Source organism: Salmo salar, chromosome ssa11, assembly GCF_905237065.1.
Source record: "Salmo salar chromosome ssa11, Ssal_v3.1, whole genome shotgun sequence".
NCBI lineage: Eukaryota > Metazoa > Chordata > Actinopteri > Salmoniformes > Salmonidae > Salmo > Salmo salar.
The window spans coordinates 3,027,772-3,054,243 of NC_059452.1; the positions used below are offsets into that span (position 1 = coordinate 3,027,772).

At 42.8% G+C, this 26,472-nt stretch overlaps 1 protein-coding gene across 5 annotated transcripts in view; it reads right to left on the reverse strand.

Annotated features, from left to right (window-relative positions):
* The window catches only part of daam2 (dishevelled associated activator of morphogenesis 2), a 247,030-nt gene that overhangs the window by 19,664 nt on the left and 200,894 nt on the right, over nt 1–26,472 (reverse strand). For 4 of the 5 annotated variants that reach the window (XM_014126170.2, XM_014126174.2, XM_014126171.2 and 1 more), the window contains 8 exons: nt 26,077–26,215; nt 18,983–19,041; nt 18,493–18,677; nt 17,617–17,904; nt 15,843–15,950; nt 11,769–11,798; nt 9,616–9,722; nt 6,256–6,340 (listed from right to left, as the gene is read on the reverse strand). In XM_014126170.2, coding sequence (XP_013981645.1) covers nt 6,256–6,340; nt 9,616–9,722; nt 11,769–11,798; nt 15,843–15,950; nt 17,617–17,904; nt 18,493–18,677; nt 18,983–19,041; nt 26,077–26,215 — 1,001 coding nt within the window. The remainder of the gene's footprint in view (nt 1–6,255; nt 6,341–9,615; nt 9,723–11,768; nt 11,799–15,842; nt 15,951–17,616; nt 17,905–18,492; nt 18,678–18,982; nt 19,042–26,076; nt 26,216–26,472) is intronic. The other variant, XM_014126175.2, reaches the window with a different exon arrangement.

The following is a 26,472-nucleotide window of genomic DNA, read 5'->3' on the forward strand; positions in this document are numbered from 1 at the left end:
ATTGGGTTGATGTTGGGTGATAGTGGAGGCCAGGTCATCTGATGCAGCACTCCAACCCTCTCCTTCTTTATCAAATAGCTCTTACACAGCCTGAAGGTTTGTTTTGGGTCATTGTCCTGTTGAAAAACAAATGATAGTCCCACTAAGCCCAAACTAGATGGGATGGCGTATCGCTGCAGAATGCTGTGGTAGCCATGCTGGTTAAGTGTGCCTTAAATTCTAAATAAATCAGTGACAGTGTCACCAGCAAAGCATCCCCACACCATCACACCTTCTCCTCCATGCTTCATGGTGGGAACCACACATGCAGAGATCATCCGTTCACCTACTCCGCGTCTCACAAAGACATGGCGGTTGGAACCAAAAATCTCAAATTTGGACACATCAGACTAAAGGACAAATTTCCGCCGGTCTAATGTCCATTGCTCGTGTTTCTTGGCCCAAGCAAGTCTCTTTTTCTTATTGGTGTCCGTTAGTAGTGGCTTCTTTGCAGCAATTCAACCATGAATGCCTGATTCACTCAGTCTCCTCTGAACAGTTGATGTTGAGATGTGTCTGTTACTTGAACTCTGTGAAGCATTTATTTGGGCTGCAATTTCTGAGGCTGGTAACTATAATGAACTTATCCTCTGCAGCAGAGGTAACTCTGGCTCTTCCTTTCCTGTGGCAGTCCTCATGACAGCCAGTTTCATTATAGAGCTTGATGGTTTTTGCGACTGCACTTGAAGAAACTTTCAAAGTTCTTTCCAGATTGACTGAGAATTTGTCTTAAAGTAACGATGGACTGTCGTTTCTCTTTGCTTATTTGAGCTGTTCTTGCCATAATATGGACTTGGTCTTTTACCAAATAGGGCTATTGTCACGTCCTGACAATAGAGTGCTCTTATTTTCTATGGTAAAGTAGGTCAGGGCGTGACTGGGGTTTTTTATCTAGTTTCTTTTTTCTATGTTGTGTTTGAGTTTCTTTTTTCTATGTTTGGGTTGTTGTATGATTCCCAATTAGAGGCAGCTGGTCATCGTTGTCTCTAATTGGGGATCATATTTAAGTAGTTGTTTTTCCCACTTGGTTTTGTGGGAGATTATTTTGAGTTAGTGCATGTTGCACCTCTGTCGTCACAGTTTGTTGTTTGTTTGTAGTTTATTGTTTGTTTGGCTAAGTTTCACAACATAATAAAGATGTGGAACAATACTCACGCTGCGCCTTGGTCTCCTCCTTAAAACGGATGTGACAGAATCTCCCACCACCAGAGGACCAAGCAGCGTGGCCAGGAGGAATGGACATGGGAGGACATCCTGGACGGCAAAGGATCCTGGACGTGGGAGGAGATCCAGGCCGGATGGGATCGCCTCCCATGGGAACAGGTGGAAGCAGCGAGGGAGGAACGGCGACGAGACTGGGAGTCATGGCAATGACGGAAGTCCGAGAGGAAGCTTTGGGTTGGTGGAGTCAGGATTTAGACCTGAGCCAACTCCCCGTGCTTACTGTGGGGAGCGTGTGACCAGTCAGGCACCGGGTTATGCGGTGATGCGCACTGTATCTCCAGTGCGCATTCATAGCCCGGTGCGCTCTGTGCCTGCGCCCCGCATTTGCCGTGCTAGAGTGGGCATTCAGCCAGGACGGATTGTGCCGGCTCAGCGCTCCTGGTCTCCGGTGCGTCTCTTCGGCCCATGATATCCTGCGCCAGCTCTATGCACGGTATCCCCAGTTAGCCAGCACAACCCAGTGCGGCCTGTGGCAGCTCCCCGCACTTGCCGTGCGACAGGGGGTATTCAGCCAGGACGCGTTGTGCCAGCTTTACGCTCCAGACCTCCAGTCCGCCTCCACGGCCCAGGGTATCCTGCGCCGGCTCTATGCACTATGCCTCCAGTGCGCCTTCACAACCCAGTGCGTCCTGTGCCAGCTCTCCACACTTACCGAGCTAAAGTGGGTATCCAACCATGACGTGTTGTGCCTGCTCCACACAACCAGCCTCCAGTGATGATCCATGGTCCGAAGCCTCCAGTGATGATCTATGGCACGAAGCGTCCAGTGATGATCCATGGCCCGGAGCCTGTAGTGATGATCCATGGCACGAAGCCTCCAGTGATAATCCATGGCCCGGAGCCTCCAGTGATGATCCATGGCACGAAGCAACCAGTGATGATCCATGGCCCGGAGCCTGTAGTGATGATCCATGGCACGAAGCAACCAGTGATGATCCATGGCCCGGAGCCTGTAGTGATGATCCATGGCACGAAGCCTCCAGTGATGATCCATGGCCCGGAGCCTGTAGTGATGATCCATGGCCCGGAGCCTCCAGTGATGATCCATGGCCCGGAGCCTCCAGTGATGATCCATGGCCCGGAGCCTCCAGTGATGATCCATGGCCCGGAGCCTCCAGTGATAATCCATGGCACGGAGCTTCCAGTGATGATCCATGGCCCGGAGCCTGTAGTGATGATCCATGGCACGAAGCCTCCAGTGATGATCCATGGCCCGGAGCCTCCAGTGATAATCCATGGCCCGGAGCCTCCAGTGATAATCCATGGCCCGGAGCTCCCAGTCCGGAGCCTGCAGCGACGGCTCCCAGTCCGGAGCCTGCAGCGACGGCTCCCAGTCCGGAGCCTGCAGCGACGGCTCCCAGTCCGGAGCCTGCAGCGACGGCTCCCAGTCCGGAGCCTGCAGCGACGGCTCCCAGTCCGGAGCCTGCAGCGACGGTTCCCAGTCCGGAGCCTGCAGCGACGGCTCCCAGTCCGGAGCCTGCAGCGACGGTTCCCAGTCCGGAGCCTGCAGCGACGGCTCCCAGTCCGGAGCCTGCAGCGACGGTTCCCAGTCCGGAGCCTGCAGCGACGGTTCCCAGTCCGGAGCCTGCAGCGACGGCTCCCAGTCCGGAGCCTGCAGCGACGGTTCCCAGTCCGGAGCCTGCAGCGACGGTTCCCAGTCCGGAGCCTCCAGAGACGGTCCACAGCCAAGAGCCTCCAGAGACGGTCCGTAGTCAAGAGTCTCCAGCGACGGTCCTTAGTCCAGAGCCTCCAGCGGGGGTTCCCAATTCAGAGCCTCCGGCGACGATCTATGGTCCGGTTCCTCCGGTGACGATCCATGGTCCGGTTCCTCCGGTGACGATCCACAGTCCGGAGCTTCCGGCGACGATCCACGGTCCGGGTCCTCCGGTGACGATCCACGGTCCGGGTCCTCCGGTGACGATCCACGGTCCGGAGCTTTCGGTGACGACCCCCGAAAGAGAGCCGCCTCCAATGTTGGCGGATCCGCAGGATGAGAGGGTTCTTCGTCCTGCACCAGAGCCATCTCTAATTGGGGATCATATTTAAGTCATTGTTTTTCCCACTTGGTTTTGTGGGAGATTATTTTGAGTTAGTGCATGTTGCACCTCTGTTGTCACGGTTTGTTGTTTGTTTGTAGTTTGTTTGTTTGGCTAAGTTTCACAACATAATAAAGATGTGGAACGATATTCACGCTGCGCCTTGGTCTCCTCCTTACGACGGACGTGACAGCTATCTTCTGTATACCACCCCTACCTTGTCACAAGACAACTGATTGTCTCAAACGCATTAACCTGTTGGGGCTGCAGGTTAGCAATGAACCCCGAGTCGGGATTGCTAACAAGGCTGGAAATTCAAAACATCAAAAATCTAATAATTTCAATTTCTCAAACAATCAACTATTTTACACAATTTAAAAGATAAACATCTCCTTAATCTAACCACATTGTTCGATTTTCAAAGAGGCTTTACGGCAAAAGCATAAAGTTAGATTATGTTAGGACAGTACATAGCCACAAAAGTACAAACATCCATTTTCAATTCAAGGTCAGGCGTCACCAAAAGCAGAAACCAGCTAGAATTATGCACTAACCTTTGTCAATCTCCATCAGATGACACTCCTAGGACATTATGTTATACAATACATGCATTTTTTGTTCCATCAAGTTCATATTTATATCCAAAAACAGCATTTTACAGTAGCGTGAAATTCAGATTTTTTTCTTCTCTGAAATGCTTCCGGTGAACATAACAAAATTACTATTCGAAAACATTGGTAAATTATAATATTGTCATTCAAAGAATAATATATTATCATCTCGTAATTGCTACCGAATGGCCAGATCTCAAAATAACTTTACTGGGAAATCACATTTTGCAATAAACGGGGTGGTATGCTAAGAACAATAAGCTATGCTATACAGTTAGCATCATCTAATATCGATAATAACATTGTAAATATCCCCTTACCTTTGATTATCTCCATCAGAAGGCACTGCCAGGAATCCCAGGTCCGGAACAAATGTGGTTTCTTTTGACAAAGTTCATAATTTATGTCCAAATAACACCAAGTAGTTAGCGTTCATTATGCTCCCACAAAACGTGATGGGGGGGTTGTAAATCACGCCGAAAAGCTAAAACAACCTAGTAAATAATCTATTTACGTTCGTTCAAACATGTCAAAGGTTGTTTAGCATTAATCTTTTGGTCCATTTTTAACGTTAAACATCAGTAATATTTTCACACAACCTATCCTATGTCTTGATAAACAATTAATGACAAACTCACGCTTCTCAGATTTATGCGCAGGCGCAAAAAATGAAGTGACGACATGTCAACTTCCTTGCATTCTAATTTGCTCTCTGTTTATCATAGACGCTTCAAACAACTTTATAAAGATCGTTGACATCTAGTGGAAGCCGTAGGTGTTGCGAAATTAATCCTTTCTCACTATGGTATCTATAAAACATTGACACTAAATAGTACAGTCACATTTTTTTTGATCTATTTTTCACAGGTTTTTGCCTGCAATATGAGTTTTGTTATACTTACAGACACCATTCAAACTGTTTTAGAAAATTCAGAGTGTTTTCTATCCGAATGTGTTAATAATATGCATATCCTAGCTTCTGAGTTGGTGTAGGAGGCAGTTAAAAATGGGCACATATTTTTTTCAAAATTTCTCAATACTGCCCCCGAGCCCCAACAGGTTTTAAGGAAAGAAATTCCACAAATTTACTTTTAACATGGCATACCTGTTAATTGAAATGCATCATGAAGCTGGTTGAGAGAATGCCAAGAGTGTGCAAAGCTGTCATCAAGGCAAAGGGTGGCTACTTTGAAGAATCTCAAATATAAAATATATTTTCATTTGTTTAACACTTTTTTTTTGGTTACTACATGATGTGTTATTTCATAGTTTTGAAGTCTTCGCTATTATTCTACAATGTAGAAAATAGTAAAAAAAAAAAAACCTGGAATGAGTAGGTGTGTCCAAACTTTTGACTGGTACTGTATACAGGTAAATATCTTAAGTCTGATATTTTGAGTTACACTTCAGTAGACGCCAAAACGATTCTCCACCCTTCTTTTGCACACGTCCAGTAAAGGATTTAAAAGCATAGGATGGGTATGAGCATTGGTTGGAAGGAGTTTCCACCCGTGTTAAATCTATGACAGGGAGTGTGCATGTGCACACTTCGGATAAGAGGGGAGAATCGGGATGTAGCCAGAAAGTGGCTTAATTCTCACGTGGTCTACTTTATTGTTGTGCCCCTAAGCAAAGCATTAACCTGATTTCCTTTGTCAATGTCTATACACGCCGCAAGACTCACTTTGCATAAAAGTCTGCCTGGCAAAAGGAATTATTTATCTCTTTCCTCTGTGACTATAGGTTTTTTCTTTAAACAGGCACTAAATATTGAGTTGATTTGACATTTAAAGAATAAACAAACCATGGATTACAGTTTCTCCTGGTCACTGGTCTACTTGGGTGAGGAACCATTTAACATTAAATTGTAAAATGCTGAACTACCCCTTTAACAATAATAATAATAATTTATTAAACTTATTTTCATAATAGAAATGTCATTGTGCTTCATAACCAAAAACGAACAAACAAACAAGCAATATATCATGACAGGTCAGGCCAACCAATAGGGGCCAATTCTTTGAATGCTGCATCTTCTGGAGAGGGTCAGTAAATGATGGTGATGGAGTCTACTGATGATCTGGTAGAGCAGGGGTCAGCAACAGGCGGCCCGAGGGCCAATACCTTCCGCAAGTGTTTTTTTGTTGTTGGGGGGGGGTCGTTTTTTTGGTAATAAAAAAAAGACTTGAATCACCAGGAATTCATCTAAAAAAGAATTTAATTTACGAAATCGATTCCCAAGTATTCACACAAATAACAAAAGAGACGTGATCATGTCTCAATCTCAATGTAATCAAGATATGAAAGGATTGTTTTTAATTTATTTTTTATTGAGGATAAATTACCTGCTCCAGCATGTCCTTGGCTAGCTCTTCCCGCTCGTCCATCTCTAGAATGGCCCTCTTGATCTCCTCATTGCTCATTTTTAACCTGCGAGGACAGACCAACAGACCGCAAGAGATTTAGTTAGCAATGATGATACAAACTGCAGGGAGGCAGGAGGGATACAGTATCTACACTATATGTGACTTAACTGCCTCAGCTCGCTTAGGTCTTCTGTTTACTGTGTTTTAATTACATTTAGAATGTAATTTGTACCCACAGTTTAGCTTGTACAATGCCTTGTTGAAAAACAGTAAAACAAACTATCTCTCTTAACAAGGCAACAGTAAACATGTCATCCCCAATGAATGATGCTGCTCCCAACTTGGGCCAATGAGTGTACTTTTGTAAATGCCGGATCTCCATGTCAAAATGTATTAATGGAAAGGTGGATACCTAGTGAGTTGTACAACTGAAATCCTTCAACTGAAATGTGTCTTCCACATTTATCCCTACCCCTCTGAATCAGAGAGGTGCGGGGGGCTTCCTTAATCGACATCCACGTCTTCGGCTCCCAGTGGGTTAACTGCCTTGCAGAATGACAGATTTTTACCTTGTCAGCTTTGGGATTCGATCCAGCAACCTTTCAGTTACTGGCCCAACGCTCTAACCACTAGCCTACCTGCATTATTCACCTAAGGTTTGCCAAAATCGGGCCAGTGGTGTCTGAGATATCACGTGTGACGTACGTACTAACGTACATCCAGACAGAGACAGATCCATAGTCCCCCTCCCAATTTCATCGGTGGGGGACTATTAGCACTGTAGAAGCTAACCAACCATTTGCAAACAAACACACAGTGGTGCAATGTTTCCAATCAATGTGGGTTCATATTGAAAAGTCAATATAGCTTATCCCCACCAGGCAATGTGTTACACAATGCAAACTGTTGGGTTCTGAGAATATGAAAATATACTTATTCATGTCACTGATGGAGTGCTAAGGCTTAGAGGGTCTACACCAGAAGTGAAGGGTTATAGGAGGAAGGTATATCATGTGTGCAACTAAGCTTGGAATGTGTTGAGTGCAGGGAAGCGATTACATGTGGCAGGCATTGATAAGGGGAGACAGGTGGAGATCTTAGAAACTAACAATGTCACTGAGGGAGAGAGGGTGATGTATAACTTTACATTATGTCAGGATATGTTATTGTTAGCCATCAGGGATACTCTGGGAGGAGAAGAGACAAAGTCTGGAATCAATAACCATGACAGCCTTGAGTTGGGGAGGAGTGAGCACTTTGGGGTAGAGGTCTGGTTAGATGAAGTGAGGAAGAACAGATATCACTAAGGTTCTGTCTAGCAACAGAGATGCATTGGCTGTTCAGTTGTGGAGAAGACTCAGCCTAGGAGAAAGGGTTAAATATCAGTGCCTGTGTGAAATGTTTTTTTTTGTCTGAATTACAGCTGTATCGACCCTTTGGGAAGAATTAAACTTGGTTAAGCTTCTCAAGTGTCCGTGAGTTATTTTCTCAAAATTAGAACCTAACAAAACAAAGCATTTCACATTAAATAGCCTGGCAAAATGAGTTCGCTATCCACAGTAAATTGGTTTTGCTCAAATACAGGCATATCAACCTATCCGTTCAACTAGTTTATAACATAATCAAAAGATTGACTAATGAAAAACTAACAGTACAAGCAACACAATCACTCCAATGTACTGTAGTACTGTTGGGTAACTTCCATACATTGTACTGCTGTACCAGACCATACTCGACCTCGGGAGTATGGCCAACTGCTGTCAGCAGCAGAGTTGATCAATGCCCACTGCATTGGGTTTGGATCGATGACACTCTCTGGCAGTACACAGTACACAACAAAGCCCTACTGACTACAGACTGACCTCATTTGGAACTGGTTGGGCCTGTGTATGTACCCACTAGTTTTTAGCCATTGGCAGTGGCGGCATCCTAAATGGGACCCTTAGGCCTATAGAGCTCTGGTAAAAAGTAATGCACAACATAGGGAATAGGGTGCCATTTGGGACGTAGGCAATGACAGAGACCTGAGCTCTAGGGCATGTGGGGGCTCTAAAATCCTGTCTATTGATCTGTGAAGTGGGACAAGACTCTCAATCATCCCTCTTTGGGCACTAAAGCATACAAAAGGCCATATTGTGAATTGGGGGAGTAGTTAGCTCCCTTGAAGTGACAAAAATTGATCCCAGTCAAGATGTTATGTGACTGGACATCCCCCGAGGAGAAGTTATACTGTTTGTCTAGTTTTAGACATTTGTCATTTCAGTCATGTTTATAACTGTGATTCCCCAATTACTTCGACAAATCAGCAAAAAGGAATGTCATGTTTTTCAAATCACACATCCTTGGCTCAAGTTTAAAAATCCCTGCTTTTCTAAATGACTACTACGCCATATAATTGCATTTCCTGAACAGATGTCCTCCTCCTTGAGGAGTCCATTAAAAATACACTGACCAGGTAAAAGCTACAGTATGATCCCATATTGATGTCACCTGTTAAATCAGTGTAGATGGAGGGAAGAAGATAGGCTAAAGAAGGATTTTTAATCCTTGAGACAATTGAGACATGGATGTGTGCCATTTAGAGGGTGAATGGGCAAGACAAAATATTTAAGTACCTTTGAAAGTGTTATGGTAATAGGTGCCAGGCACACCAGTTTGAGTGTGTCAAGAACTGCAATGCTGCTGGGTGTTTCACGTGCAACAGTTTCCCATGTGTATCAAGAATGGTCCACCACCCAAAGGACATCCAGCCAATTTGCCACAACTGTGGGAAGCATCTGAGTCAACATGGGCCAGCATCTCTGTGGAACGCTTGACCCTCGGAGGTCTCGTCCCCCCACCTCCTTGCTACCATGGCACCACAGAGGCGTCAATTGAGTTATCGTGTACTTACTTTGCAGTATAGTTCAGGGTACCTCCATAATTTCTAACATAATATATTGCAAAGATAGATGCCAAAAAGGCCATATAATGCCATCTTTATGGTTACAAGGGTTGAGAATTATAATGCGATTAGCCTGGATCCTATATCTGTTTGTGTTGTATAGCTAACTCCTATAACGATCATAGTAGTTGGCTACACAGCACAAATAGATCTGAGACTGGACTATAATGTGATGTGTGTAACAAAACAACACTGAGTCCTATATGTGGTGGCTGTTGTGAAGTGGTAACGCTCTAGGCACATACATATATTGTTCCCTACCAGACCGAGTTTCAATCCCAGAGTCCACCTTCTAACTATTCCTCCCACCTCTTTGTACCCCCCTCTAATTCTGTATGTGTCTAAATGTACTGAGTCCTGATGTCCCAGGGTTACATTAAAAGACTTGTGCATACTTAGAGAGCAGGATGACGCAGTTCTGAGCGCGACGACCGTCGATTACCGACAGCTCCTTCACCTTGCGAGTGCTCAGGTACAGGTCATCCATCGAGCCTGTTTCTTTCTTCACAGAGAGAGAAGAAAGGGAGGAGAGAAGAAACAAGTTCAGTGTCTGACAGTATACAGTATTGACACCAAGTGAGAATCGAATTGGGTGTCGCTATTCCCTTTATAGTCCACTACTTTTGACCAAGGCGGGCCCTGGTCAAAAGTAGTGGACTATAAGGAATACGGGTGCCATTTCGGACGCACCCATATTCAGTTTAAGGCCAATTAGCAAATGATTGGATGGAAGACGTGTGATGCCACTTCTTTTCATGTGAAATGTGACAAATGGACACTTTAGTGCAGGAGAAGGGTATTTAAAGCCTCTACATTGAAGTCTGTCCACAATACTACCATACTGTACCCTCCCTATGGTTGAATGCTAAGGTTGTGCCAATGTTGGCCTTTGGTCACAATCGCCCTTCCCAGAACCATTGGCAAAGGCACCTGGCCAGGAAAGGTTTTCAACTGTCACCGAGTGCTTATGTCAGGTTTCACACACGTCACTTATTAGAGCATTATGGAGGTTTTATAAACATCTTGATGTAATGAAGCGTTGCAGTCAGGCATATAAAAACAGCTCTGAAAAGCAATGAAAAAAAGAGCATCAAAAGTCCATGTCGGTGCGAGCAGAAAATCTAAAATAGGTCTTGGGAGGAAAGCTTTTTGGTGAGTCACCATCAAGAACACAGCGCAGGCTATTCCATAAACATTTCCGAAAGGGCAGGAAACGGCGCTACGAACTGGGCTTGAGGCGGCTTGTCAGATATTTTGGTAAGCTTCACACAAATGTAGTATTAAAAAATCCACAAGGGGAACGAATAGATGTTTAAAAACTGTCTGGGGTTGAAATGTTCAAAAGTATTTTATTTATGGCCTGAGCAGGCTTCCTGCACTTCCGAAATGTCCCTTTGGGGTTACGGGGAGGATGACGCATGTGAAACAGCTACTGGCTTCCAAAGAAAGATGCTTTTCTTCCATGCCCGCATTGACCAATAGTTCTACCGCAAAGCCTGACTGGCAGGATGGCACAGGGTCAAGGGATCACTCCCATTTGCTGTACTGCAGCCGCCCAGCCCTGCTATCTCTCTCTACTCACGCACGCACTCAAGATGTATACACCTTTATAATTGTTACAATGAACTGGGGTGATCAAAAGGTAGTTGGGGGAACCTTTTTTTGTGTTCTTGGCCACACTAGTTTGTTGGCTTTAGCTAAGTGGACTTAACTGCGCTCCGCTTCATACTTTTCTTACTTTGTTCATTGTAGTTTAGTGATGATGGTTATGATAATGCTGATGATTGTTATGACAATGATGATTGATATTGAAATTACACTTTGGCTTCATGAACCCAACTAGGGGCATTAAAGGCTTCATGAACCTAACTAAGGTCAAAACTGAGAAGTGCTGTTAACAACTGACTGATGATTTAACACTGATTGCTTTCCCACAAGTACTGTACATGTCAGGGGTCAATACCATATAATTCCGTCAATTCAGGAAGTAAGTTCACATTTCAATTTGCTTACTTCCTGAATGACTGAATTGAAATTGAACTGATCCCAACCCTGCTACCCCATTTGACCATGACACTTTCAAATTCACTGTCAGTCATGAGCTGACTGAAAGTTTTAGATATGTTATCTAACGGACAGTTTTAGTACTAAGATATCATTAAAAGCACAATCTACAACCCATCACTGTTAAAACAAATCTATCTCTGCTGTTATCTTATTTGTTTACTAATTGAACCCTTTTTATCCAGGTAAGTACATTTAGAACACATTTGTAATGCTTATTAACCTCTAATCAAGCAAGCCAATTAATTAAAATATACTATAAATGGTTCATTTTCCAATATGTATTACATTTTTTATTTAAAACTTGAATTCACCAGAAAGTCCCCATTGAGGTCAAAAGACCAATAACTCCACTAGCTACTTCAAACACTACATGATTATCCATGTGGCAGCCCATGTGTGCTTGGAGAAGGGAGAGAGGAAGGGAGGGAGGGAAGGAGAGACAGAGGTAACAGTGTCGGAGCACGAGAGACCCGAGACTCACCTGCTTGAAGGATTGGTTAGTGAGCAGCTCCTGCCCAGGTAGTCGGAGAGTGCAGAGAGAGAGCGAGAGAGACCAAAATCGAAACACATGCAAAGGTTAGCACTTCAAGCCAGCAAAGAAAGGCAAAACCACAGTAGCTAGCTATAGAGCAAATAGAGACTACACCACTACATACTAGAATGCAAAAGTGCAGATGTCTCTGGGGGGCTTGCTTCATCGAAAGTCTTCAAGGGCTTGTTTCATCACTACTGGTGGCGATGAGTTTATAAAAGGTTTTGGGAAACAACCCATCAAAAAATGATATTGGTGGATAAAATGACCAATTAAAAGTCGATAAAGGAAGACTAGTCATATATAACCATTGGAATACCATCAAACGGAATACAGCACTTGTCAATGTAGGACGAGACCATTGGTTACTTGTATAAATAAATATCATTCATGAATCACTTTCACTACCGTCCTCAAGTGAGTCATTAATCATAGCTGACCCTTTATAAGAACAACAAGGGCAAAGGAATTGGCAGTCGAAAGACCTCTTGATTAAACCAATAAAACATGTTTTTTTAAATGTTACACAAACTATGGTAACACCTCCATATGGGCCATTGTATGACCCTCTTACTAAGTCTGTGGGTAAAACATTGTTTAAACTATTGATAATAGGCTTACCAGCAAATTACTGATTAATCCATCTTGCATACAAACCCAATTGGGAGATTTGAACATAATTAGGACCTACCATTGATATCACTGGATTAGTTAGCCTTAATTCGCTTAAGTACACCGGTACAGACTTAAAATGGGTGTGTGTACATGATTAAATCATTGCTAAGTACATTAGCTTCAAAAACATGTATAGGCATAGTTAGTCATAATAGCTAACTAGCAGCTAAGGTTTTTAGGTTAAATGCGGAAGACACATTTCAGTTGAATGCATTCAATTGTACAACTGACTAGGTATCCTCCTTTTCCGTTCCCTTATAGTATAAGGGCTTATACGCAAATACTGTAGCGCAGTGTCCCCTAATCACCCTATTTCAAGGTCTTGACAGAAATATAAGTCTTTGGTTAAGTGTGGGGTGTGGTAAGTCCTTATGACAGTGACGATATTGACTGGTTCCTTTGTTTTAGCCTACTCCATGGCTGCGTCCCAAATAGCACCCTATTCCATACAGAGTGCATTACTTTTGACTAGGGCTATTATGATGATCATATTACTGCCACACCGGCAGTCACAAGTCATGACTGCAGTCAAATTCCACATCATTGTTGAGTCATAGTAACTAGGCTTCTCCAAAAGTGCGCTCTGTTGCCATTGATAGTAATTAGTGGCCTACCAAACTTGCTAACGGCCAGTCGTTAATGGCCTGATTTTCAGCGCTCGATTGTCCCTCTAATCATTGACATCAATGCAAATGCCATCGAAAATCAAATCAAACACTTCATGAGAGCGCTGGTATTCAGGGTGAAATAGGATCACCTGTTACGCAGCGAGATCCAGCTCCTCATTGCTGCTTGATGCATAGAATAAAAAAAGTGTTCCTATAAGCCTATGTTGCAGCAACATTTCTAAAGTCAATGCTATGCAATTGCATGAGAAAACTGAGTTTTGATAGTCTCTATTAAAAAAAGTTACAAGTTTCCTAATATTAAGCACATTGCTTCGCTTTACCCAATCAGATTGAGCAACAAAACATTTTTTAAATAATTTTTCCTGCACCTATAGAATGTATCTAAATACAAACGGCACCGGCACCCAAAATGAGTCAAGCACTGGCCTAAAGATGCATACACCATCAGATAACACATTTTATTTGGCAGATGCCATTCAGGACACTCAAGGATATCTTGCATTACATCTAGTACTGAACATAAAATCTATTTCATTTAGGCCTATGTAATGAATTTAAATTACCGTAATTTCCGGACTATTAAGCGCACCTGAATATAAGCCGCACCCACTGAATTAAAAAAAGATATATTATTTTGAACATAAATAAGCCGCACATGTCTATAAGCCGCAGGTGCCTACCGGTACATTGAAACAAATTAACTTTACACAGGCTTTAACGAAACACGGCTTGTAACAAAAATAAATAGGCTTTAACGAAACACGGCTTGTAACAAAAAATAAAAAATTAGCAGTAAGCTTTAGTTGTCTTTTTGCACTGAGTCAATTCCTCACGCTGCTGTTTCCAACGTCTTATCATCGACTCATTAAGACCAAGCTCCCGTGCAGCAGCTCTATTTCCTTTTCCAACAGCCAGATCAATCGCCTTCAACTTGAAAGCTGCATAATATGCATTTCTCCGTGTCTTTGCCATGATGAGGGTGACAAAATGACTACCGTAATCAGAATGATGGGAAGTTTGAGAGCGCTCGATTTAATCTAAACAGTAAACAAAAAAGTTGTTTGACCTTAACCCGTTCGGCAATTTCATTGGTCTAATGAAAGCTTCATGCCGGCAAAAAACTGAGCACGTCACAGAATGTGTTTTTTTGTAGAAAAAAAAATTGAAAGCGGGAAAAATCCATATATTAGCCGCGTCATTGTTTAAGCCGCGAGGTTCAAAGCCTGGGAAAAAAGTTGCGGCTAATAATCCGGAATTTACGGTATGCTTGATTATTTACCGGGAAAAAACACACTTTCTCCTATAGAGCTACATTTTTATGGAATGGTCTGCCTATCCATGTGAGAGACACAGACTCGGTCTCAACCTTTAAAACTTTATTGAAGACTCATTTCAATAGAGTCACATCATGCAGCCTTAGAATGTATTAGAAATCAAAACATACAGCATAGCTTAAGGTTTGTATCAAAACTAAAGTTGCATAAATAACTTTAAATTAAGCATATAGGAGGACCTGTTACAAATGATCACTTTGTTAAATGCTCAACACAGAATGTTTGCACTCATAGCCAGTTAAGTTATTTTATATAGGTCTAGGCTCCGAATAAATAGACTCCAATTAAGCCCTCTTGTTGTTTGTAAAGTCAAATTAAAATGAAGATTATTGTTGAAATGAATTTCTCGACTGGTGTAGGCGGAAATCGTTTGGGGAAAAATATCCTTTCTATTTTAATCTGCTATGTTCAATTGTATTCTTATTACTATAAATTAATAAAAGATTATGCCACTGGAATTATAAACAAATCTTGTCTGCTAAATGAACCAGTGTACCCCACACCCACATGGCATAGCCAGATCAAGGCCTAACATAAGGACGACTCAGAATATGTTATTCTATTCTTCTGAAATAGGCTACACTTTCTTCATATCATAGTTTCTTTAGAGCTGCATAAAACAAATAATGGATTTATTGTGATTGTATAGGCTATATTAAATGGATTTATTACACTTTTTATAATGTAGCCCTAGATGTTCCAAAGGTTCGAATCAGTGGCTTGTAGGCCCAGAGATACTTAATATGTCTATGTTAATTAACAGCCAATTAACGTAAGATCGGCACTTATTTGCATGACAGTCACCAGCTGACTAAATTTCATGACCACCACAGTCCTACTTTTGATCAGAGCTCAATGGGCCCTGGTCAAAAGTAGTGGATTATATAGGGAATTGGGTGCCATTTGGGGTGCTGCCCATGAGCCCGTGAAGAACCTTGCCTGCCCCCTACCAAATGCACTGAAGACACTACTGCACGCTCCAGCTCTTTGACATTCACACAATCAGCCATTTAGGAGGGAACAGCACCTAAGGTTAGCATAAAGCCATGAGTAAGCCAGACTCCTGGCTTTGGGACTAAGGTCCTCTTCAAAACCACTCAAACACACACACATGCGCACGTACACACACACACGCACACATACATTCTGTCTCACATAGACACGCACATGCACGCACACATCAAGATATCAAGGCTCAATGCATTACTTCAAACACAATCAATCCCTTTCTGCCACTGCAACCACACAGTGCATGTCTATATATTTTACATACACTACAAACATGCACGCACACAGACACATATCAATCCCCACGATATTTGACAGTTTATGTGACAACGCCCCACTAACTAAAAATGCTGTTTTACTTATCCAAGCGTCCATACTTGCTGTCTCTGATAGGCCGAGAACATCTTTTCAATGTCCTTGAGGTCGAGGATCTTGAAGGCCCTCAGGTCATCGACGTCGTGCCAGATGGTGCCAGTGATCTTGTTCTGCGGGGTACACAGGCAGGACATAGGGTGGCCATAAATTGAGGGTGGATTACAAACTCTGAAGTTTCCTGCAGGTACAGATCTAGGATCAGCTTCCCCTCCCACTGATCCTCAACTTAATAATTAGTGGGGAAAATGTTAAATTGCTGTGTGCAACATGGATTGGCAATTGAATGCAAGCTTCACCAAAAAAATGAAACAAACATTTTTAGCATATTTATGAGTAACAGGGTTGAAGTGTTATGGTTGACTCGCTCAGTTTTCCACCACAAAACAACAGATAATGGCCAAAAAGAGTAGAACCGGCTTACCTGTTTTACTCTATGATTTGACTATTAGATGTTCAATATTTGTTTTGAAACAAATATTGGTAAAGGAACAGTTTCACCATATTAAAACGAGAGTTCAGTTCACGTAACATGGTTGACCTTAAAATAAGAGAGATATCTAAATAAATCCTTAATCACATTAAATAAATAATAGTCTTCAGAAATGACTTTGTCAAAGCAACAAAATAACTAGGGTTTTACAATCATGGTGAAACTTGGTTAAAATCTTCAGAGAAATGACACAGGGTTGATGGAGGGTACGTCAAAATGCAGAATCTTGGCACTTTAGCAAGCCTCAACTCACATAAAAAATCTGATTAATTGAATTATCTATGTGGTCCATATTAAAGGGGACTTCATTTAATATAACAGGCTTTTAAAATTCAATATTGGGATGCAAAAGACACTCATTTCATGGAATGACCCATGTAACAAATTATGTACTTACTAAAAGTTAACCCAGGGCAGAATAGAGTCTACTGCATATTCTCTGCCCTGAGAAACTCAATTCAACAAAATGGGCTCCATTCAGCGCATAGTGAAATGCTAGCACAGTGCTCTGTTGCAATATACGTTCATTAATCACCAACTTAAGGACTTAGCTGGAATGCTAACAACCTCTTCATAGTCTAAATTGCACACCTACTCATTCCAGGGTTTTTCTTTATTTTTACTATTTTACACATTGTAGAATAATAGTGAAAAAAAAATCTTAAATAAATCTAAATATATTTTATATTTGAGATTCTTCAAAGTAGCCACCCTTTGCCTTGATGACAGCTTTGCGCTTAGTGGGACAATCATTTGTTTTTCAACAGGACAATAACCCAAAACACTTCCAGGCTGTGTAAGAGCTATTTGACCAAGAAGGAGAGTAATGGAGTGCTGCATCAGATGACATGGCCTCCACAATCACCCGACATCAACCCAATTGAGATGGTTTGGGATGAGTTGGACCACAGAGTGAAGGGAAAGCAGCCAACATGTGCTTAGCATATGTGGGAACTCCTTCAAGACTGTTGGAAAAGCATTCCAGGTGAAGCTGGTTGAGAGAATGCCAAGAGTGTGCAAAGCTGTCATCAAGGCAAAGGGTGGCTACTTTGAAGAAAAACACTTTTGGTTACTACATGATTCCATTTGTGTTATTTCATAGTTTTGATGTCTTCACTAGTATACTACAATGTAGAAAATAGTAAAAATAAAGAAAAACCCTTGAATGAGTAGGCGTTTCCAAACTTTTGACTGGTACTGTACATTAACACAAATATATTTATATTAAATGTTGCCCTAGAAGTGGTTATTTCAGTGAAATCAGACAACAGACCAGTATACTTTACCTCGCCCAGCTTGGCCCAGTTGAAGGATTTGAGCGGGTGCGAGGGCTGCGGGATAGACTTGGAGCGCATGGCAGCAGTAGTACCAAATCCAGGTGGGCCCAGAGGAGGTGGGATTCCAGAGAAGATGGGTGGAGCTCCAGGAGGAGGGGGAGGGCCTCCAGGTGGAGGAGGGGGAGGAGGAGGGCAGCTGAATGGCAGAGGGGGAGGGGGCGGAGGGAAGCCTCCGGTCATGGGGGGAGGGGGGAGGGGGCCACCAGGGGGCGGAGGAGGGAAAGGTACGCTGTCACCCTATTGGTGGAAAGAAAGACAAAATGACGGGTTGTTTACTAGTTAGAAATAAGAAAATCAAACAATCTATGAAATACTTTTATTTGCACACCATTAAACCAAAACAAACTATGGAGCATTTGGCATTACATTAAGAATATAACATGTGGTTTCAAACCAACCTTCGAAAAGTATGTAATTGAACATGACTATGTGTTTGCCCTTTCTTAATATGTGTAAAAATATGTATACTGTTGAAACTATATTGCTAGCAATGGGACAATAAAGATTTTCTGAATCTCAATCTTTAACTACAATTTGCCAACCCTAAGGCTACAGACATACAGAGATTTTGCATCTAATAATGAAAACTTTTCAATGGAAGTTATTTGTTGGATGATGGACAACTGAAATTATTGTCCGTCAAAAAATACACATAATATGTCCGCCTCTTCGAGTTTGCATCTTGTCCCAAAATAATTGACGTGAGACTTGACTTTTGATGGACTAAAACAGACAATAATGACTGCATATACGATTTCATCCGTCTCTGTGTGGACACAGCCTAAAACAGTGGGACAAGAAGAGACATTGTGACAGCATGCTTACTGCTATGTCACTGATGCGCGAGTGCAGGTCGAGCACTTGGTCCCGCGCTGACCTCAACTCCACTCCCTCTCTCTGTAGTTTGTCCTTCATCTTGTTGAGGGTCTTCATCATGTCCTCCTTCTCCTGCGTCTTGGTATCACATTCCCTCTCTTTCCGCTCCATCTTGGCCATTAGCTCTGCGTGGTCTAAAAGAACACATGGTGTAGAAGATGTCATTGCTGTTCAAATTGTTGTATATTCTCAAATTCGCACACACAAGCACTCGGACTTGCAAACACACAAACAGAAACACACACACTACACCCACACACGGTAGACACAGAGTAGACATTTACAAGCAAACAGAAAGACACATGCAGACACAAATACACACACACGGCTCTCTGCATCTCTGGCCAAAGGCATAAAACAATTCCATAGATGCACTTCTGCACTATGGCCAGCATATGGCGATGTTTCAAACAAGTAGAGCTAGAAGATCCCGTTTTACCTTTCCTGAACTTCTCTGCTTGGTCTCTCCATTGCTTAACCTCATTTTCATTGACCAACCTGTGAGGAAAGACAAACAACATGGCTCTTAACCAGATCAAAGTCTATTTGGTAACAGGGCTCGATGGTCCATGCCAAATCGAGCCAAACAGTCAATTCAATACATGGATTGGAGGAAAATGGGCCATTTCAAATCAAATCAAATGTTATTTGTCACATACACATGGTTAGCAGATGTTAATGCGAGTGTAATGAAATGCTTGTGCTTCTAGTTCCGACAGCGCAGTAATATCTAACAAGTAATCTAACAAACTCACAACAACTACCTTATACACATAAATGTAAAGGGATGTAATAAGAATATGTACATATACATATATGGATGAGCGATGGCCATGCGACATAGGCAAGATGCAATACATGGTATGAAATAGAGTATATACATATCAGATGAGTAATGTAGGACATGTAAACATTATTAAAGTGGTATTATTTAAATTCACTAGTGATACTTTTATTAAATTCATTTATTAAAGTGGACAGTGATTTGGGTCAGCAGCAGCCTCTCAATGTTAGTGATGGCTGTTTAACAGTCTGATGGCGTTGAGATAGAAGCTGTTTTTCAGTCTTTCGGTCCCAGCTTTGATGCACCTGTACTGACCTCGCCTTCTGGATGATAATGGGGTGAACAGGCAGTGGCTCGGGTGGTTGTTGTCCTTGATGATCTTTTAGCCTTCCTGTGACATCGGGTGCTGTGTGTCCTGGAGGGCAGGTAGTTTGCCCCCGGTGAAGCATTGTGCAGACTGCAATACCCTCTGGAGAGCCTTGCGTTTGAGGGCGGTGCAGTTGCCGTACCAGGTGGTGATACAGCCTGACAGGATGCTCTCGATTGTTCATCTGTAAAAGTTTGTAAGCCACATTTCTTCAGCCTCCTGAGATTGAAGAGGCATTGTTGCACCTTCTTCACCACGCTGTCTGTGTGGGTGGACCATTTCAGTTTGTCCGTGATGTGTACACCGAGGAACTTAAAACTTTCCACCTTCTCCACTACTGTCCTGTCGATGTGGACAGGGGGGGTGCCCCCTCTGCTGTTTCCTGAAGTCCACAATCATCTCCTTTGTTTTGTTGATGTTGAGTGACAGGTTGTTTTCCTGACACAACACTCCGAGAGCCCTCACCTCCTCCCTGTAGGTTGTTTTGTCATTGTTGGTAATCAAGCCTACTACTGTTGTGTCGTCTGCAAACTTGATGATTGAGTTGGAGACGTGCATGGCCACGCAGTCGTGGGTGAACAAGGAGTACAGAAGAGGGCTGAGCACGCACCCTTGTGGGGACCCGGTGTTGAGGATCAGCGAAGTGGGGATGTTGTTTCCTACCTTCACCACCTGGGGCGGCCCGTCAGAAAGTCCAGGACCCAATTGCACAGGGCGGGGTTGAGACCCAGGGCCTTAAGCTTAATGATGAGCTTGGAGGGTACTATGGTGTTGAATGCTGAGCTGTAGTCAATGAACAGCATTCTTACATAGGTATTCCTCTTGTCCAGATGGGATAGGGCAGTGTGCAGGCGATTGCAACGTCTGTGGACCTGTTGGGGTGGTATGCAAACTGAAGTGGGTCTAGAGGGGCAGGTAAGGTGGAGGTGATATGATCCTTGACTAGTCTCTCAAAGCACTTCATGATGACAGAAGTGAGTGCTACGGGGCGATAGTCATTTAGTTCAGTTATCTTTGCCTTCTTTGGTACAGGAACAATGGTGGCCATCTTGAAGCATGTGGGGACAGCAGACTGGGATAGGGAGTGATTGAATGTCCATAAACACACCAGCCAGCTGGTCTGCGCATGCTCTGAGGATGCGTCTAGGGACGCCGTCTGGGCCAGCAGCCTTGCAAGGGTTAACACGTTTAAATGTCTTACTCACGTTGGCCACGGAGAAGGAGAGGCGGGGCCCGCAGTCCTTGTTAGCGTCGGTGGCACTGTATTATCCTCAAAGCGGGCAAAGAAGGTGTTTAGCTTGTCTGGAAGCAAGACCTCGGTGTCCGTGACGAGGCTGGTTTTCTTTTTGTAGCCCGTAATTGCCTGTAGGCTGTGCAACATACCCCTCGTGTCTGGGCCATTGAATTGCGACTCCATTTTGTCCCTATACCGACATTTCGCTTGTTTGATTGCCTTGCGGAGGGAATAACTACACCGTTAATATTCGGCCATTTTCCCCAAATTCTTTCCGTGGTTGAATCCGCTGGTTCGTGTTTTCAGCTTCGTGCGAATACCGCCATCTATCCACGGTTTCTGGTTGGGGTAGGTTTTAATCGTCACAGTGGGTAGAACATCTCCAATGCACTTCCTAATAAACTCACTCACCGAGTCAGCATATAAATCAATGTTATGTCTGACTTGAAGCGAGGCGACCATCTCTGTTGGCACCATCTTGCGAACAATTGGTAATGAGTGCAATTTCGATTCATTGGCTTTGCTGACTGGGTTGAAATGTAATTGATCCAACTTCGCATAGCACATCGCCATTAATACGTAATCAAGGCTATAAGGCTGTATTGTTATTTTCATATTTATAGATGTTGTTCCCAAATTAAGTTTTTCAATGCTATACATTATACCGGGTTAGAGTTTAAGGCCTGTATTTAAAAAGCACCTTCGAGTAGGAGTGCTGATCTAGGATTAGGTTTCCCCTGTCCATATCAACTTCTTTATGGCAAACTAGAAGGCAAAACTGATCCTACATCAGCACTCCTACTCCGAGACTCTTTGTGAATACGGGTCCTGATATCAATATGTTACAATAGGTACAGTGGTACAGCATGTTTGATAGTGGGCGAAAGTGTGAGATTCGATATGGAAGCTATGAGAGAGACTAACAAATTGTAAAGATGATCAATGGAAGCGCCATGAAAGACTAGATGATGGAGAAAGAGACACCTGGTGCAACGATGGTACCCATGGCTGGAGGTGAAGGAGTGGAAATAGAGTTTGAGAGAGAGCGAGACAGCAAAGAGAGCTAGAGAGCGAGAGAACGAGAATGAAGATCCAGACAGAGAACATGGACACATTGTTTTGACCGTCTATTGATGACTAGGAAATGGACAAATAAGTTGGCACAGATTCATACCTACAAGGGCACCTACAAGAGATGAGGATGACAAGGTGACTTAGGTGTTAACCAAATTGAGATCACTAGTGCACTTTTGTAAATATATACAACTTTGTTACACTGGGAAAACACAGTGTACCTGGGGGGGAAAAAAACGTTTTGACAAGACCTATCTCAGAACCAAGTACATTAAACAGCTCAAACCTATCAACGAATGACAGTTATTTGCTAGAACTCAACACACCATACTAGATGTGTTAGTTAAAAAAAACAGTTTTGCGGAGTGTTCATTTCTGTCAGTGCAGGCGAGCGGTCAGAGCCGTCCTCACAGCGACTACAAATGATTAACGACTTTGTCTTTATTTGTTTTCAGACTGTCTATTCCTGAGCGTCTGCGCACGAGACAAACCCTTAGTTGCCATCAACAACAATGGGTCCAATGGCTCCGACGCTTAACCGTACTGTACTCTTTCGACAGTTGACTATAACTTAGTTAACTTCTACTCTCTTTCTCTCAACTTCTACTCTTTTCCAAGCACAATTTACTCTAAGAGGGTTTATATGGAAACAAAACAAGCCTGCCATTAATGTATACATAATTAAATATTTCAACTGTTTAATGGAGGCACAATTGGTGGACATGTGTCCAAACTTGCCCAGTTTGCTACTGGAAAGAATCCCGCCTAAGTGTACTGATTATACAAACAATGGTCAGTGAAAGTCAATTGAGTGGCTAGCATTGGCCAAGGTTCCCTCCCGATGCTTTGTGGTGCGTTCATAGAGAAGACTAAACAAATGAATCAAAACCCAGAAGACAGCTAAATGCAGCACTAACCTTTGATGATCTTCATCAGATGACACACCGAGGACATTATGTTATACAATACATGCATGTTTTGTTCAATCAAGTTCATATTTATATAAAAAACCAGCTGTTTACATTAGCATGTGACGTTCAGAACTAGCATAACTCCGGCAAACCTCCGGTGAATTTACTAAATTACTCACGATAAACGTTCACAAAAAACATAACAATTATTTTAAGAATTATAGATACATCACTCCTTTGTGCAATCGAGGTGTCCGATTTTAAAATAGCTTTTCGGTGAAAGCACATTTTGCAATATTCTCAGTAGATAGCCCAGCCATCACGGCTAGCCATTTAGACACCGACCAAGTTTAGCCCTGACCAAACTCCGATTTACTATTACAAAAGTTTGATTACCTTTGTTGTCTTCGTCAGAATGCACTCCCAGGACTGCTACTTCAATAACAAATGTTGGTTTGGTCCAAAATAATCCATCGTTATATCCAAATAGCGGCGTTTTGTTCGTGCGTTCCAAGACACTATCCGAAGTGTAAATAAGGGTCACGAGCATGGTGCAATTCGTGACAAAAAAATCTAAATATTCCATTACCGTACTTCGAAGCATGTCAACCGCTGTTTAAAATCAATTTTTATGCCATTTTTCTCGTAAAAAAGCGATAATATTCCGACCGGGAATCTGCGTTTAGGTAAACAGAGGAAAGAAAACAAAGCATTCGGTCGACGCGGGCACGCGCCTGAGTCTCACAGTACTGTAACCAGCCACTACCCAAACGCGCTACTTTCTTTCAGCCAGAGCCTGCAAAGCCACGATTCAGCTTTTTGCCGCCTTCTGAGAGCCCATTGGAGCCGTAGGAAGTGTCACGTAACAGCAGAGATCCTTTGTTTTGGATAGAGATGACAAAGAAGGCCAAGAAATGGTCAGACAGGGTACTTCCTGTACAGAATCTTCTCAGGTTTTGACCTGCCATTTGAGTTCTGTTATACTCACAGACACCATTCAAACAGTTTTAGAAACTTTGGAGTGTTTTCTATCCAAAGCCAAGAATTATATGCATATTCTAGTTACTGGGCAGGAGTAGTAACCAGATTAAATCGGGTACGTTTTTTATCCAGCCGTGTCAATACTGCCCCCTAGCCCTAATTAAGGGCTTGCAAGTAAGCATTTCACAGTAAGGTCTACACTTGTTGTAATCGGCGCATGTGACAAATAAAGTTTGATTTGATACACGAGGAAGGAGTCCTGAATTCTGTCTTTTAACACTGTGTACATTATTACAGCGCAAAGCAGGGAATATGGGTTCAGATGCCTATGTTTTACAATTCCCCAACCTCAAAAAGAAACATGTCAACAACAATTCGAAAGGGAATCTCTCCCAGAACCAATGTAAATATTCCCCTTGATGACATATCTAAAAATGTTTTTCAGCTCAAATGATCACTCTGGTAACACTTTACTTAATAAAGCATCCAGGTATAATGCCTTACAATGCAATTCTAATGTATTGTAAGACTTTTTATGAGTATGATGCCTTTACAATGTCTTACAATCGTCTCATAATGATCCAGACAAAATAACAGCCAGTTTGAAACAATTGAGAATTGTATGCAGAGAGAGTGTAACGGTAACTACAGACGCTGGGAGATGGGAAGCAAGTACAGGGTGAGGAATTAATAATAAATAGACATGAAATTAACAAAAACAGCATCTGAACAAGAGAAACAAAACAACATAAATGCAGACACAGGAATGAAACTGAGGAAGTAACAGATATAGGGGAGGCAATCAATGACGTGATGGAGTCCAGGTGAGTCCAATGAAGCGCTGGTGCGTGTAATAATGGTGTGCGTAATGATGACCAGCCTGGCGACCTTGAGCACCAGAGAGGGGAGCGGGAGCAGACGTGACAGAGAGACATACCATATAATAAGTATTGTTATAAGTAGGGCCCTGTGTTTTGGTTAATCATGTCACATGACCTGGATTTTAACCTTTTCCAGAATTGAGAATTAGACCAAAAATTAAAGCAATTATCTGAGGATGGTACTGGAACATCTGACAAAAAAAAGGGGAGAGTTTGATGAAAAAGCTTTATATAAAAGTTAAAATCCAGGTCATGTGACATGATTAACCAAAACACAGGGCTTTAGTTATAAGACATTATAAAGGCTCATACTGTACATGCTCATAACAAGTTAAATCGAGATGCTTCTTGTAAAGTGTTACAATTATTATTTTCTCCCCTTCTTTATCGGACCAAACAACTGCTTCAATGTAACATGGTCGACTGGGCTGGGAATCGTAGAGTCGTTCGGCTAATACGATTACAGCAATTCCTTTTGATCTCGCTTCTGCTTTCATGACAATTCACCTCACTGAGTGAGGCAGGTACCGTGCAATCCCACCACCCCCTGCTGCCACCCCACCTCCCCATTCTGACCAATCCCTTTCCCTGAATCCTCGCTCAGGCCCAGCTTATGGCTGCAGTCCAATTTTCTATACATTGTCCGTGAAGGGTGCACTTGCTCACTCCCCCTTGTGGATATGATAGCATTAGATTGGTGTATGTTAAGGCTAGAGGGTGTCTTCACCATGTTTCCTATATCAGTCCATTCTGTTTAAATCCATAAGGGGGAGTGAAGGGCTGCAGACTGAGAATAAAGGTAGGGAATTGTACCGCAGCCCATGTCGAATTTCCAGTTAAAATCCTGTCTAGTTTTGTGAACAAAAGATGCCCCACCCCTTTCTCTTCACTCTCTTTGAACTCTGGTAAGCAAACAGTGGGCTATTTCAGTATTTTTGTGTGTTCCCACCAAGCTTGAAACATTGTGTCATAACAGCAGCTGTCGATGTCAAGGAAGTCTTTGATCAGCACAAGATGTAATGCCAAAAGGATGCTTCCATGTGTCTCTTGAATTTCCTTCTTGGTTCAGTCAGGTTCTATATACAGCTCTAGCAACAAAGAAAATATCTCATAATAGCTCTATATAGCAACATTTTATCAACACAGTTGCTTGACAACATGAAGACACATGATCATAAGCAACATTGTGTGTGCCAACATCAGGGCATGTTTTTGGTTGTGTCCATGAGTATGAGTGAGAGTGTGTATCTATGTTTGTATCTGTCGGTGTGTCACAAATCGTGTGAGGCCAGGTTACTCACATGCGAATTATATTTTTGACACTGAAGTTGTCTAGGGGCGCTATGTCCGGGTCCTCCCCCTTCTCATCTTGCAGGACTATCTGCTGCAGGATCCGGTCTAGGAGCTGCCAATGCTGCAGACTGCCCCCTCCGCGTTTGTCTGGAAAACACCAAACAGAGTTAATAAACACCACATACTTCTAAGGTCACATACACTGATGAAGAAAGGTTAGCTCCTTGGAGGACAAGCAGAAGGACTTCAACGATCAATGTTAAGATTTTAGCCTCACTACTCTCATCAATTCAGAAGTGAAGATTTTCTTCAAGAACAACTGGTGTGTTTTGTAAGAGGGGGTATAAATGGCTCCATGGATTCATGGTTTTGAGTAGTGGCAGAAACATTGACCAACTTGTGAG